At 38.0% G+C, this 14,457-nt stretch overlaps 1 protein-coding gene across 1 annotated transcript in view; it reads right to left on the bottom strand.

Moving 5' to 3' along the window:
• Smp_166420 (hypothetical protein) overlaps positions 1-9,735 on the bottom strand; it is a gene marked incomplete at both ends in the record, with an annotated part of 28,452 nt that extends 18,717 nt beyond the window's left edge. Inside the window, 4 exons of the mRNA XM_018795300.1 lie at positions 660-1,018; positions 4,791-5,015; positions 5,499-5,711; positions 9,454-9,735. Coding sequence (XP_018649626.1) covers positions 660-1,018; positions 4,791-5,015; positions 5,499-5,711; positions 9,454-9,735 — 1,079 coding nt within the window. The remainder of the gene's footprint in view (positions 1-659; positions 1,019-4,790; positions 5,016-5,498; positions 5,712-9,453) is intronic.
• Between the last annotated feature and the right edge of the window lie 4,722 nt (positions 9,736-14,457).

The raw sequence follows: 14,457 nt of genomic DNA, 5'->3' as shown, positions 1-14,457 counted from the left end.
CTACGCTACGAACAAGGGACGTTATTATTGGTAAATTTGAGCCATAATTAACCTCCTAGGGGATTGTGACATTTAAATTAAGTGAGAGTCGAGTTCGTCTTTGAATAGTTCTCTTCAAATCCTACACCGAAGATCACTTTCTTTCAGATCACAAGTAAGTCACACTGACGAGTACTAATTAACACGAAACTTAGGTTTAGCCATCAAAACAGTAAAGAGAATATTCAATCACTTAGTTTAGTAACCATATTACAGGCTGACTGATAGAGTTTGTTGAACATTAAGTACAGAAATATATGACACTGATCGATCCATGCAAATGTGTAAACTACTGATGAACATAGATAGGTGTCACTTGCCCCGACCGTTGTTGCTACCTTGACGTGGTGGTTTGGCTTGCCTATCGTGATGAACCAATCGAGCTATACTGGCTGGTCCTATCATGCCAGACAGGTTGGTTGAAGAGCGGTAATACTAAAAGCAGTAATCCCATGGTCCGAAGGCAAAATCGTACTGCTGACTGTACAGAGGTGTGACAGCAGTAAGATGTTTCCTTCAGACAGCCAGCATCTGCAGTGATTCTGCCTTCCCACAAGGCAATTTGACTTACTACCAGTTGTAAAGATGAAATGAAGATCTATTTCAATGAATCAACTTACTTATAAGCATCTTGTGGAGCAGTTTGTCTAAGAATGACAGCTTCAATAAAATTAAATAAATCCGATGATAGATATTCATAAGCTAATGTTGTATTTTCAGCTAATACATCAGCAGCTAAATCATAATATTCATATTTAATATAAAGTAATAATAGATTAGCAAATGTTTCCGATGGAAAGGTTTCTTGTTGTAATAGAAATTGAAGTTTTTGAAAACCAATATCTGGTTCTATTTCCATATTGATTAAAGCTTGATTATGTAATGTAATATGATCAAGTTCTTCTTCACTTCTTGGTGGCATATCTGTTAATGCTTCAGATGCTGAAGTATAATTTTTTAAATTGAATTCAATAGCTGCCTTAAATAGAAGAAAATACCAAAGACAATAGTTAATAAGAGGGAGTCAGTTAGTCAGTCAGTCAGTCACAACGTAGAACTTCGTATGTACGTACGTAAATCAGTTCGAGTTGCCATACCACATTAGCACAGAGATGCAGTAGTTGATTCCAATCCCATAGTGGTAGAAGTAGTAAGAGTATAAGCATTAATGTGAAAGATTAGGGTTTGAAGATGATAAGAGGGAACTAAAGAATGAATATATTTGTACGATCATGACACTGATTCTGAGATATATCCTTCAACGTCTATAGCCACTGATAATCGCGGTTAACGTGGGTATCTCAACCAGACAACTAACATGACTGGATGATTTCATGGGTCAATGTCACTCTTTGATTTTATCACTTCCAGAGCCCTAGCAACCTGATGCTTAAACAGGAAACATCGTGAGTTAAGAAAGGAAACAAGTAAGCATATATGACACATGTCTAAAACATTTCAGTTGATCAAGATCTAATATTCGGGAAAGTATTCCAAAGTTTTATTGTAATAAATTGAGTGCTATTGGAAAACCAGATATTTAAATTCTGAATCTCATGAGGTACAGCTTTCCACTAGTAATCCAAGAATGCTAATCATCACTAATAAACACGTAATTGATCAGAAGGGGTTTTGTGGAGATCTCAGCATTTTCATAGTTGAAATCATGAGTTAGTTAAAACTAGACCACCATAGAAAACCTGGAAGCACTGGACGGCCGTTTCGTCCTATTATGGGACTCCTCAGCAGTGACCAATGGAGTTCAAACCACGTCTGTTGTGAGATAACAACTCACTAAAGACAATTGGTGAACGCTTTCTCAAACTTCGTGGATTGGTTGAAGTTAGACATCAACACCACCGGATGCCGGCTCAGTGGTCTATCTGTTAAGTGCTCTGGCGCGACACTGGTAGGTCCTGGGTTTGAATTTCGCGAGTGCGGGATCGTGGATGCGAACTGCTGAGGAGTCCTACAATAGGACGAAACGGTCTTCCAGTAATTCCAGGTTTTCCATAGTGGTCTAGCTTCAATTGACACATGATTTCAACTATGAGAACACGTAATTATTGAAACAGGAGGTTTGTGGAAAATGTTCGATTGGGTCTGAATGAACTTTCATACAGCAATTTGAAATACTGGATATTGAATGAGTGGTTTAAATTTATTGACCTCATTGTAAAACTTTAATGCTTTAGGTAAGACTGATGTCGAGTTCATGTTCAATCCATTTCTGGAGAGTCTCAATTCAGGAAAGAGAAACTACCTTTTGCACCATGGTTCTCAGTATTTTTCAACAATGAGTCACTTCATGCTAAAATCTACCTTGAAAATAAAAAAATTTCTCTACAAACCTTCAATGTTAATCATGATATCAAATCCATTTCATATCTTCTAACTTCATTTATTTGCCGCTAGCTCCTTTTCGTGTATTGATTACACTACTTAATATTGATTGAGTAGTTTGTGTTGTGTACAACTTCCTAGTATTATATTCCAAACAAATCTTGTCTTTTGGCTTCTAGATTACACTCATAACTCGATTGCTAAATTAAAACCCTCTAAAGGATCTCACAGATCATACTTCTATTCATAAGACTCAACGTCTTTTTTATTTTATTTCAGTGTTTACAGAAGGATTTGAAAGTGACCAACTTAGTCTCGTGTGCAGTTACGGGTATGAGGGCTAATATCACTTCCCGGCTGCCCACACCATGGAAGGGTATTTCTTGAGGGACCTGAAAAGGAAATTGGGTTAGAAGTGGTCTTAATGACCTGAGAGCGTGACCGCAGTGCTCAAAGGACAACTGCTTGAGGTCAGTCTTACACAACCTTTTTGTGGGTAGTTTTTGTGTTAGTTCCGTTCTTGTTGGGCCCTTACCGCCGAAGACGGATATCCGTGGGATAAGGCAAGGTGTGCATTTCTTGGGTCGACCTTTACTAACCCCACCCCTCCTTGTGGGAAGGCAGCATCGCTGTCATGCTGGTTGTCTGAAGGAAACATCTTACTGCAGTCACACCTCTGTACAATCAGCAGTACGACTTCGCCTTCAGACCTTGGGTTTGCTACTTTTAGTCTTACTGTCTTTCAACCGACCTGTCTGGCATGGTAGAACCTTGAAGAATGACTGTTCCAGCCAGTATAGCTCGATTGGTTCATTACGGTAGGCAAGCTCGACCACCACGTTAAGGTAGCAGCAACGGTTGGGAGTGTTTACAGATGAAGGAACTGTCTCATACTAAGACGAAGCATCTGTCCAGTGATTCTTGATTTTCTATGATACCCTAAATGATGCTGAACCATATTACAAATCAGACCCTACCCCCACAAAATCACTGAAATGATAAATACTGACTACGAAACTATTCTACTAGAATCAGTTCATTGAGTTACAGGGATTCAATCTCTATTAGAAAGTAAGTCTCATGTGCAAACGTTTCAATACTATAACTCATTATATCTCGATAATATATAGTGTAAGTAACAAGAAATACTTTCTGTCTTACTTAGAAAAACCAGATGTTTGTTTACATTCTTAACTCATTCCCAAAATCCAGCATTCAATGATCAGTTGTGTGCATTTGTTTTATTGTTGTATTTTTCATAAACTCGCGAGGCAGGATCGTGGATGCGCACTGCCACTGAGGAGTCCCACAATAGGACGAAACGGCCGTTCAGTGCTTCCAGGCTTTCCATGGTGGTCTAGCTTCAATCGACTCATGATTTCAACTATGAAAATACTAAATTCTCCACAAAACCCCTTCTGACTAAAAACCCATAAGGCCAATAGGCACGAACGAATGTAATAATTTCAATGAGTTCACTTCCATCTGAAGTAGTTGTTAATGATGATATGCAAGACGACTAATGAAAGCCTTACCATTACATCGAATAGTTCAGAGAACATAAAAATAGCATAAATAAGTAAAACGTAGTCCTAATACTTTGATGAAATGTTTTGTGCCCAAATAATTGTTTAATTTACAGATATATAAGAATTAGGATGTACGGATAGTCTCGACGAAGAAAATAACTTTTTGATCACCTTGGTCTTTTAGATACAAATTTTTATTTATTCTAACCGCCTCCAAATGCCTTGGTACGCCTGAGAGTGGGGAGAGTCCGCTCTCCCTCCCCAAATGCTCTCACCTGGCCACGCGTATATAGCCTCCACGAGGGAAGTCCTACTCACTGCCTTCTCGTGGCATTACTGTGGTATACGAAATTGAGAGAACGAAAAGCGAATGTCCGGCGCTTTATTCTGGTTGGTGGACACGGTAAAATCACCTAGAAGAGTTTGAAAACCCTCATTCCAAACCAATGGTGCACATGGGCTGGCTCCAGTATCCTGAGGGAACAAATGGCGTACGAATCAATCATTGATCACCGGCTACCATGGGACTGCATCTCCTCACGATGCTCCACTGCCTTGTGGATCAGATCTTTAGGTCAAAGGCTCCGGAAGTGGCCTCCTAAGAAAACCACCTGCTTTAGTTTGGGCACACGAACAGTATCATAGCTCTCACACAAATCGAATGAGATTTGTACGGTGCATATGTATCTGGTGTTTCCTTGTACCAATATTTATGTGTTTAAATAAATAAATAATAAGTCAAACTAACTATCCCATCATATCATTGATAAATAAATGGGCTCGATTCCTAGTAGATTATAGAATATGACATGCTGAGGATTCCCATAAACTAGAATACGAATCCTCCCTGTATATATATACTCAATAATTTCAACTCACCTTTAAATTAAACGTTTCAATTAAAGCAGTTTCATGTAATATCATTGTATTTCCAACACTTCTTACTTCTAAACCTTCTGTAGTCATACCAACACCAAGTTCTGGATGATCTCTTATACCATGTTCTATAATATCCGCAATATATTTTAATGATTGAGCATATTGTTTCATTTGATAATAACATAATGCAATATTATAAGTTAATTGTGCTTGGTAACCAGTTGTCTTGACAACAAAATAAAAGGAGAAATATGAGTGTGTTTTTTTGTATTTTCGAAAGTTCATTTGAATTATTTGTAAAATATTATAAGAGATAACTGGTCAAAACTATTGAGGGACAGTGTATATCCACGATCCCACCTCGCGAGCGAGATTCGAACCCAGGACCTACCAGTCTCGCGCCAGAGCACTTAACTGATAGATCACTGAGCCGGCATCCAACGGTATTAATGTCTAACTTCAACTGATCCACAAAGTTGAGCAACCATTTCACCAATATCTTCAGTGAGTTGATATCTCACGACAGACGTGGTTTGAACTCCACTGGCCACTGCTGAGAAGTCCTGTAATAGGATGAAATGGCCATCCAGTGCTTCCAGGTTTTCCATAGTGGTCTAGCTTCAATTGACTCACGCTTTCAACTATTAAAATTGGTGGAATGTAACTTGTATTCCGAATAATGAAGAATTAATTTAAAAGATAACTAACTTGTATAGCTTGTTGAAAGTGTTGACAAGCTTTTTGATAATCTCCTTCACGATAGAACAAGCAACCGAGATTAATTATTGAATCAATGTCCCCAGTAGAATTTTGTTCAACTATACTACGTGAACCAGATAAGTCTCCTTCACCATAATGTATAGCAGCATTGAGTTTATTTAGTTTTTCTTTGAAATTTGGATCTTCAATTTGAGCTGCAGCCTTTTTTTGTAAAAGAAAACACAATTTATGTTTAAATAGATGATAAATCTATTGATCTGAGATAATTCAGAGCTTTTTATAAGATAACTGTTGGCATTATGCTTAATTCAGTGTATAGAGGTCTTAGATTCAAACCTATTTGGAGTTCTGGATGCACGGACTTCTATACTCTGAATGCTCAACCACAACAAACGTAATTTAACCCTTTTTTAATTATTATCAGCATGAAATCATTTCATCAGACCAGTAGAGTTCAATCATGTCTGTTGTGAGGCAGTTATCCATCGAAGACAATGGAATATGGTTGCGCAATATTGTGGATTTGTGGAAGTTAGACATTAACACCAGTCGATTACGGCTTAGTGGTCTAGAAGTTAAGTATTCGGGAAAAACCTTAGGTCCTGGGTTCGAGTCCAGTGTGTGGGAGCGTGAATGCACACTACTGAGGAGTCCAGTACTAAGAAGAAACGGCCGTCCAGTGCTTCCAGGTTTCCAATGGTGGTATAATATTGATTGGTTCATGGTCAGGATTGAAAAAGTCGAAGCAACAGAATATAAATGAAGCAATAATTTCAACTGATGGATAAGGATTTTATTCAACTTCTTTATTGAGATTGATTACAAGTCAGTTTCACTGACAATTTCATCTCGCTGCGCTAACAGAGTGCGGCAACGTGAATCGATATGTACACGCGTTAGGTTCAACTTTGCGTTTGACTGACAGACAGAAGTATTAGAATCTGATACCTGATAGATTAGATTCATAAAGTCTACTGGCATGAAACATTGGCCATACAAATTAACCCCATACCTCACATCGGCCACTTTGACTGAATTTTGTTTTTACGTCAAAATCATAATGTGGCAAAGACCATTTTTATGCATCAATAACGTTTACTTCAACTACTTCAGCCTCTATCTTGGGGTCACTCTATAACTATGAAAAATAAGAGCAGTGGTTTATGTGGTATAAATTGAATGAAAATTCACCGAGAAGAAATACATTCTCTTGTTTTTAAATATATTCACTAACTGAAACTATCGATTATCTATATAAATAACTTGTAGAAAAGAAGACGGTGCTACTGATGTCAATGAATAAAGTGAAGTAGTATCTGCTAAAATGCACAATGAATACCTAGTTCATGTTGAACGACGAACTCTACTAACAAACAGCAGTTGGATCCATCCTACGTTTAAGTTTTGCCTGTATTTTTATTGAGTAGTTTAGAAAACGAAAGGTTATATGACACTTAACAAACTGGAATACTGCTCTCGTTACATAGATGATACAATAATTATCTGCAACAAAACGAGCAACATACAAGAACTCCTAAAAACACTTATTAATGCATACCTATTGATTATTCTCACATGTTGAGAAGAGAAGTGATAAATGTTTAGCATTTGTCAACGTTCTTTTTTGAGGAAGGTCGAATAATCTGGTAAAAATGAATAGCAACTCGGACAGTACAATATATCCACTACCATAGGTTCACATACCCCAAATATGAAATTCGTCTAGTTAGACCTATGAGTCACAAAATCCGATGACTACATCCTGAGGATAGTATGTAGGAAGAGTTAAGCAAACTAAGGGTAATGCTGCTAAAAAATGGATGCTCAGATAATTTCATAATGAAATGCATAACTAAACCTAAAATTGAAACACAGACTCTCACAGCTAAAAAGCGAACTCTGTATCTAAGGCTTGATTTTAACTGATAAGGCGAGTAAAATTCTAATACATTGAACGAGTATGTCTTCTAAAACAACTCTCGAAATACATGTAAATTTCTTAATGAAGCCAATGTTGATGAAGAAAATTAGGGACAAAATGCTCAAATCGGGTTCACCTGTCTGTGTTTATTAATTTGGCTGCTCCAGTGGGGCTAATTATATTGACCGTACTCAAACGTTCTTATCCTTGGGTGCTCGTGAACACGTGCCAACAGTGTTACGAAAAAGCTTTATGAAATCTATTAACAGTGCCAGTCCTTCCCACTTAATTTACTATGGGCATAACACTAAAAATGCTTACTCAGTTACACATCAAGATCCTAGCACTCGACCGAAAAGCTAAAGATCATGCTCCTTTTATATAGCTGAAGCAATTAGTATCGACTCAAAAAGCGTAGCTTATACATATGAAAACGATGTACATAACCCCTCTATTTATAGCAGTCTGCATTAGAGTTGCCCTATTCTTATTACTAACTATAGCCTTTGTGTATTTATTATGATTTTCACCCTTTTTCTTTAATACTCTTCGTTTCCAAATATTCTATGATGATTTTTGAACATATTTGTGTTGTACTAACAAAACGTAGAAGCCATTTTTAAGTGAGTCTTGCCTGCTAGCATTTTAGAAATAAACACATCCAAAAGGAAGGCCTTCTAAGATTTACTGCTACGTTTTGAAATATTAAATGGATTGAAAGGAACAAAGGTATGAGCCACACACATTTTACATCTTATTTATGATAAACCGTTCACCAAGAATGTGTTACACAGTCAGGTTTGATTCATTTTGCTGATATTGAATTCAGTAATACTGCCCGTTTGCCATAGTTGGAGCAAGAATATCAAGGCCAAACTTGCAATCTAGTATTTGCAAACCGAACTCACTAACAATTAGTCCGTCAATCTGTCTTACAACAAGAATTTCCAATGCAACCTAGAAAATGTATAACTTTTTAATCGTTGTTCATAACAACTTTTATGTTTATCGTCTTAATAAAAGACCTGAAAACTCTAATGAAAGGGTATGAGCGAAGCTTATTTACATGTAAATCTTAGTCACTTACATTTTAATCACACCGTGTGTTTAAAAACATGAGATCTTTCTAAAGGATGCATTTTAAAATACCACATAAATTATCTGCCAAATACCTTATAAGTAGTTAGTTGTATGCTTATATGATATTTTAATTAAGTATTTGAAAAGAAATCCATCACTTCTCACTAATGCGAAGAGATTGACGATCCATAAATATTTTCATTTTGAGACTGAACAAAAAATCAACCAAACATATTTATGAAGTGATCTAAAAGAACTATACGGCAGTTGATGGTCATAATATTGTTTACACTCAGTTCTCTTGTGGATCAGAATTTAAATACGAATATGAAAACAGTAAGATGTGTGTTGCTTCATCCGCTGCCTCTTCTGATATGGTTTCATAAATACATTTCACATTTATAGGCAGGTTTTAAGTGTAGTTAGGATTCTTCAGTTTTTAATAACGTCGAAATTCATATGTGAATCTGCTGAGACAAAGCTCCGTAAAGCAGCTTAACATAACCAGATTATTACAACAAAAAATTTTCGAGGTCCATTTGAGTATCATTCTGATTACATATAGTTGCGTCAACGGCCTAACCAAAATTAGGTCATACCCATTTTATTCTTTAAACTCCTCATCTCCGTTGAGGTAGTAAACGCTCAGCACAACATTAAAGACTCATAAATTTACGTTCAATTAGACCACAAAATGTGAAACTATGTTATCTTAACGTTTTCCTTTTAGATCTAATAAAGTGTGGCATTTGTGAGAACTAATGATTCCGCTGCACTTGGTGGCCCGCTGATTACGAATTAAAAGTATAAAACGTTATTTTTTGTGCTGATCTAGCTCTACTTGCCCCAAATCGCAATAGTTTGGGAGATCTTAGTTAGCACATTAGTTGGAATAATTTTAATTAGTAGTACGATCATTAATTATCACATAGAGGCACTTACTTTAGTCGCAGCTTGAAACAAGCCTGCTTTATAGAGTGACTGAGCAAAGTAAAATTTATATTCTTCTACTTCAGGGAAGTGCTGAGTCAATTGTTCGTAACAATCGGAAGCACTGACAAAATCCTGTAGCTGATAAAAGCAATAACCAAGTAGTGAAAGTGCAGCTCGATTGGTTGGATGGACGAGGAGTTGTTGATTTAGTATATTCACCGCTTCTTTATATTTCTGGTCTTTAATCGCGCCATATATTGCAGCTGTGAATTCCCCTTCTTTAATTTTCATAATTTTGTAAGCGCGAAAGAGGAGTTGCTATGGCAATAAATACAAACAAGCTTGTAATGCTTGCTCTTTGTTCATGTCATTCTTTGCATTTAAAACCTGTATAACTAGCTAGTATGGGACAGTTATTTCGAAATAGAGAGGGTGTCTCCTCCTAAAAATTTGTTTATTTACTCAGTAGCAGTAGTAAGGCTGGCCTCAGTAAAAGAAAAAACTATCAGTCAACAAACACTTTAAGATTGTTGTAGGACTTAATGTAAAGGCATCCCAAATGAAATTAACGGAAGCACCGAGAAGCTAGGCAGAAGAATTTTTTGTTAAAAAGAGTCTTTAAGTGTTTTGTTAGTCTCAAAGGAGAACCTAGAATAAATGGAAACTTCCACTGAAGGAATCGGGCGGAAACCACTCTCTGACAATGGGGAGTCGGTAGGGTTTTAGGAAAGTGGAGAAAATTTTGTACTTCTTTTGCTGCCTGGAATGGTGCTCCAAAGCCTCAGGTATTTGAAACTTAATAAGTTATCAAGCTATGGTATAGTTCGCCTATTCATAATAAAGAAGAGTAAAACTGATAGACACTTTATCACACGTGGTATTCACAAAGGTGGTTCGTTTCAATGGTCTTCTCTTGCCTTCGTTTGGAAAGTACTTTGGGTGACAGTTAGTACCTATTAAGTTCAACTAAAAGTTTATGGACAGAAAAGCTCCATCTTTTGTTACCGGGCAAGTGACAGTTTGGGGCATAATTTTCCATGTTTTTATTGGTAATATTCCTTAAGAACAAAGTTTACTATTCTTTATATATCCCAGTGATACCGAAAACCAGGAGTCCATCTCTGCTCAAATTACATATTCATATTCTGTTAAACGTCCAGAAGCACCTAAAGAAGTTATGAATAATGAAAGTCATGAAAATCAAAATGACCAATTCTGAGGGCTAATTTTCAATTACTGGTACAATGATACTTGTTTGGTACTAGTGTCATTTACGAATTATTTAGATATTTTCCCTGTCTCTTAAATCCAACCATGAACTGTCAACACTAGCTGCTGTCAGAGCCACAAAAATGATGACATTTTAGATGGAGAGTTGATGTGGTCCTTTATGGATAGCAGCGCTGAAGTTGCAATCAAACTCAGTATGATTGTAGGAAAAGGATGCACCAAAACGTTTTCTGGCATAGGTAGGTGAATGAATACTTCCCGTTACTGCAATGAGACAGAAATAGCCTCGAGAACATAGAAAGCTGTGGAAAGATGATGTAGATGTAGTGATGACTAACAACTTTACTACTCTCAGAACATGGCCGATGAGATTGACTGACAATTGTAAGTAGATAGAGATAGCCTAGTTAGAACAGTAATAGTACGTATGAAGAAAGAGGTTGCAAGAAAAGGTATGAGAAATCTTTGTTTTCCTAAGTGAGCCGGATAACTATATGTTGTGGGTTAAGTTTATGGATGTACAAGCACACTCTTGTCAGTGCTGCACTACCCATTGACGTAAGAAAGTTATCTAGGATAGCCATAACTGAATGGGTTAGAAAATGTCTTCACGTAGCTGGAGAGATTTAGGTGGTCAGTACAATGGAGGGAATACGCCGAAGTTCCGTCTAAATTGTTTCATTTTGCAGCAATGTTATTTCTTTTTTCTCCTTCTCTATCTTGTATTTTAACTTTTATACAAGTCTCTTGTAACCAAGTTTTGTGTTCTTCAGTCATCTTTGTCTGGGCTTTTATTATTGACTAGACAGAGATTCATATTCATTACGTAATTTTACTATTGCATGCTGCTGTTTCATTGACGATAACTTCGTGTTTGGTCGAACTCAAGATACAGCCTTTGGTTGTTGACTTTGTTTGGATGTTGGAAACGGTTTCTGAAACTCTTGCGAACGGGTACTTGATCATATCTTCTTACTTATTGTCAGGTACCGAACACTCATTTATGGATGTTTAGAACGTCATTTTGTGCTCAATAGACCTTTGACTATATAGCCCAACATGTACTACTTGAGGTATTTCGTGTTCTCTATATAGTTTTTCTTGAATTAGAACCGTCCAAATTGAGTATAGACTTAGTGTTTGGGCTTGATTTAATGCCAGTTACTCAAAACCGCTTCGTACGCTATGCAGAATAACGCAGTCCGATATAACCAAATAAACTCAGGCTCGTTAGCTCCACACTCAGAACAAATACTGAAAATTTTTTGGCCGTTAAATCTACGCTTTGTTCACTACGTCCCAAAAATCACCAGTGCATCACATTACTTCACTTCACTTGATACAACATTATCATTTAAGAAGAATGTTAAGCATAAGGTATACAGATAAATGAGATATCTGAACAGTATGCTGATGCAGGTGAACAGACCCCTTCTTAAACCTTGTGCAGTCAACCATTAAAGAATATAAGATATTTCCCATAGACGAACAACTGCTATGGAAATGAAACGGTTGAAGAGACATAATTATAAGTGCTTATGGATAATACCCTTGATGGACCAGTAGTTGAACGTAGTACATTAAAGCGAATGGATGAACGAATTAACTAAATATTCAAAGTGATAATAAGGCTAATGTCTTATGGTATGTAGGTTGGAGGGAATTTTACCATGCACAACTACTCACACAAACGTGAAAGATATAACAAAGGTCATCAACTTGAAGTTACTATGTAACGAGGACAATACCTTACCGAGTAAACTACACGGCCATAAGTTAATATCTTTAAAATGCTTTTCGCAACTAGGTGCCCAGAAAATCCATAACCTACAAAATATTGAGTTGTGCAGGTCACGCTCACAAAAAACTTACAGCCTGAGATACATTGAAAACCAATGCGAAAACTCACAGGTGAAATTCATTTTTTTCTCACACTCAGTTTTTCATATTTTCAGTAACGTTCCTGCTAATGTGGCTAAAGCTCTCATAGTAGAAAGCTTCTAAAAGAGGTTAGGTAACCACGAAGGTAATCATGAACTATCAGACTAAACCTTGTATAATAGTTGATCACACACACTAACTAGTAAATACATTCTGGCATTCACATATCCTATTTTCATTATGTCTAATGATCTATCGATTGTTGTTATTACAATCCAAACAATCATTATTATTAGCTTATGCTACTCCGAATCACCTCCACTGTCCGGTACTATGTCCATTCTCTTTCCATCTGCACACGTGAAATTGTCTATTTAGCCAATACAATTACCTTAAATCCATGTCTTCTCCCACATTTATCTAACATAATTTTTTTGAAACTACATAGCTGATTCCTGACCGTTGCTGCTACCTTGACGTGGTGGTCGGGCTTGCCTATCGTGATGATCCAATCGAGCTATGCTGACTGGAACAATCGTTCCTCAAGGTCCTACCATGCCAGACAGGTCGGTTGAAGAGCGGTAAGACTAAAAGCAGCAAACCCAAGGTCCGAAGGCAAAGTCGTACTGCCGACTGTACAGAGGTGTGGCGGCAGTAGGGTGTTTCCTTCAGACGACCAGCATGACAGCGATGCTGCCTTCCCACAAGCAGGGGTGAGGTTAGAAAAGGTCGACCCTAAAAATGCACACCTCGCCTTATCCCACGGATTTCCGTTTCCGGCGATAAGGTCCTTTGAAGAACGGAGCTAACACATCAAAAATCCCCCACAAAAAAGCCGTGCGTGACCGACCTCAAGCAGTTGTCCCTTGAGCACTGCGGTCACGCTCCCAGGTCGTTATGACCAACACTAATCCAACTTCTTTTTCAGGTCCCTCAAGAAATACCCTTCCACGGTGTGGGCAGCCGGGAAGTGATACTAGCCCTCATACCCGTAACTGCACACGAGACCAAGTTGGTCACATTCAAATCCTTCCTACACCTCCTAATAACTCTCTTATCTCCACGACTAACCCTTCCCACGTCCTTTTATCACCTCGCACCGCTAGGGCAAACGATTCGAGTACACGGAACGTTATTCCTGGTCTCCTGAAACCACGCTCTAAACTACAAGTAGGAGCTTTTAATGTCCGAACATTGTGCCAAATAGGACAACAGGCTCCCTTAGCTAGGACCTTAGAATCTTACACCATCGATGTGTGCTGCGTCTCCGAAACGCGCATACAAGATCCGAGTAGCGTCATTCATTTGACCTCACCTAACCAAAATAAAGAACCATCTCGATACACGCTTCGTGTATCTGGAAGCCCTGATGCTGCTTCCCGTGGCCTCGCTGGAGTAGGTATAGCATTAAGTCCTAGGGCAGAACTAGCTCTTTTAGACTGGATCCCAGTAGACAGTCGTCTATGCGCTGTCCGACTAAACGGATCAGTAAGGACTCGGAAAGATAAGGAAACCCGTCGTTGCCTCTTCGTCGCCTCTGCCTACTCTCCCACTGACTGCAGCTCAGACGATATAAAAGATGAGTTTTACAGGAAACTTTTTGACCTTCTCCGAAAAGCTAGGCGTTCTGATGTAGTAATAGTGGCTGGTGACTTTAATGCTCAAGTAGGTAAACTAAGTGAGAGGGAAAGACACCTGGGTGGATCTTATGGTGTCGTGGCTCAAAGAACAGATAATGGCGACCGTCTGTTGCAGCTGTGCTCAGATAACCTCCTACTTCTTACAAATACTAACTTTAAGCATAAGGAAAAACATCTTTTGACATGGCGACCCCCGAATTCGTCCCAACGTTGGACCCAATTAGATCACATCGCTATCAGCCACCGATGGAGGGCTCGTGTA

This window comes from Schistosoma mansoni, chromosome 2, assembly GCF_000237925.1.
Source record: "Schistosoma mansoni strain Puerto Rico chromosome 2, complete genome".
NCBI classification, from domain to species: Eukaryota; Metazoa; Platyhelminthes; class Trematoda; order Strigeidida; family Schistosomatidae; genus Schistosoma; species Schistosoma mansoni.
Note: the sequence above shows the minus strand (reverse complement) of the source record. Positions and strands in the feature narration are given on the sequence as shown.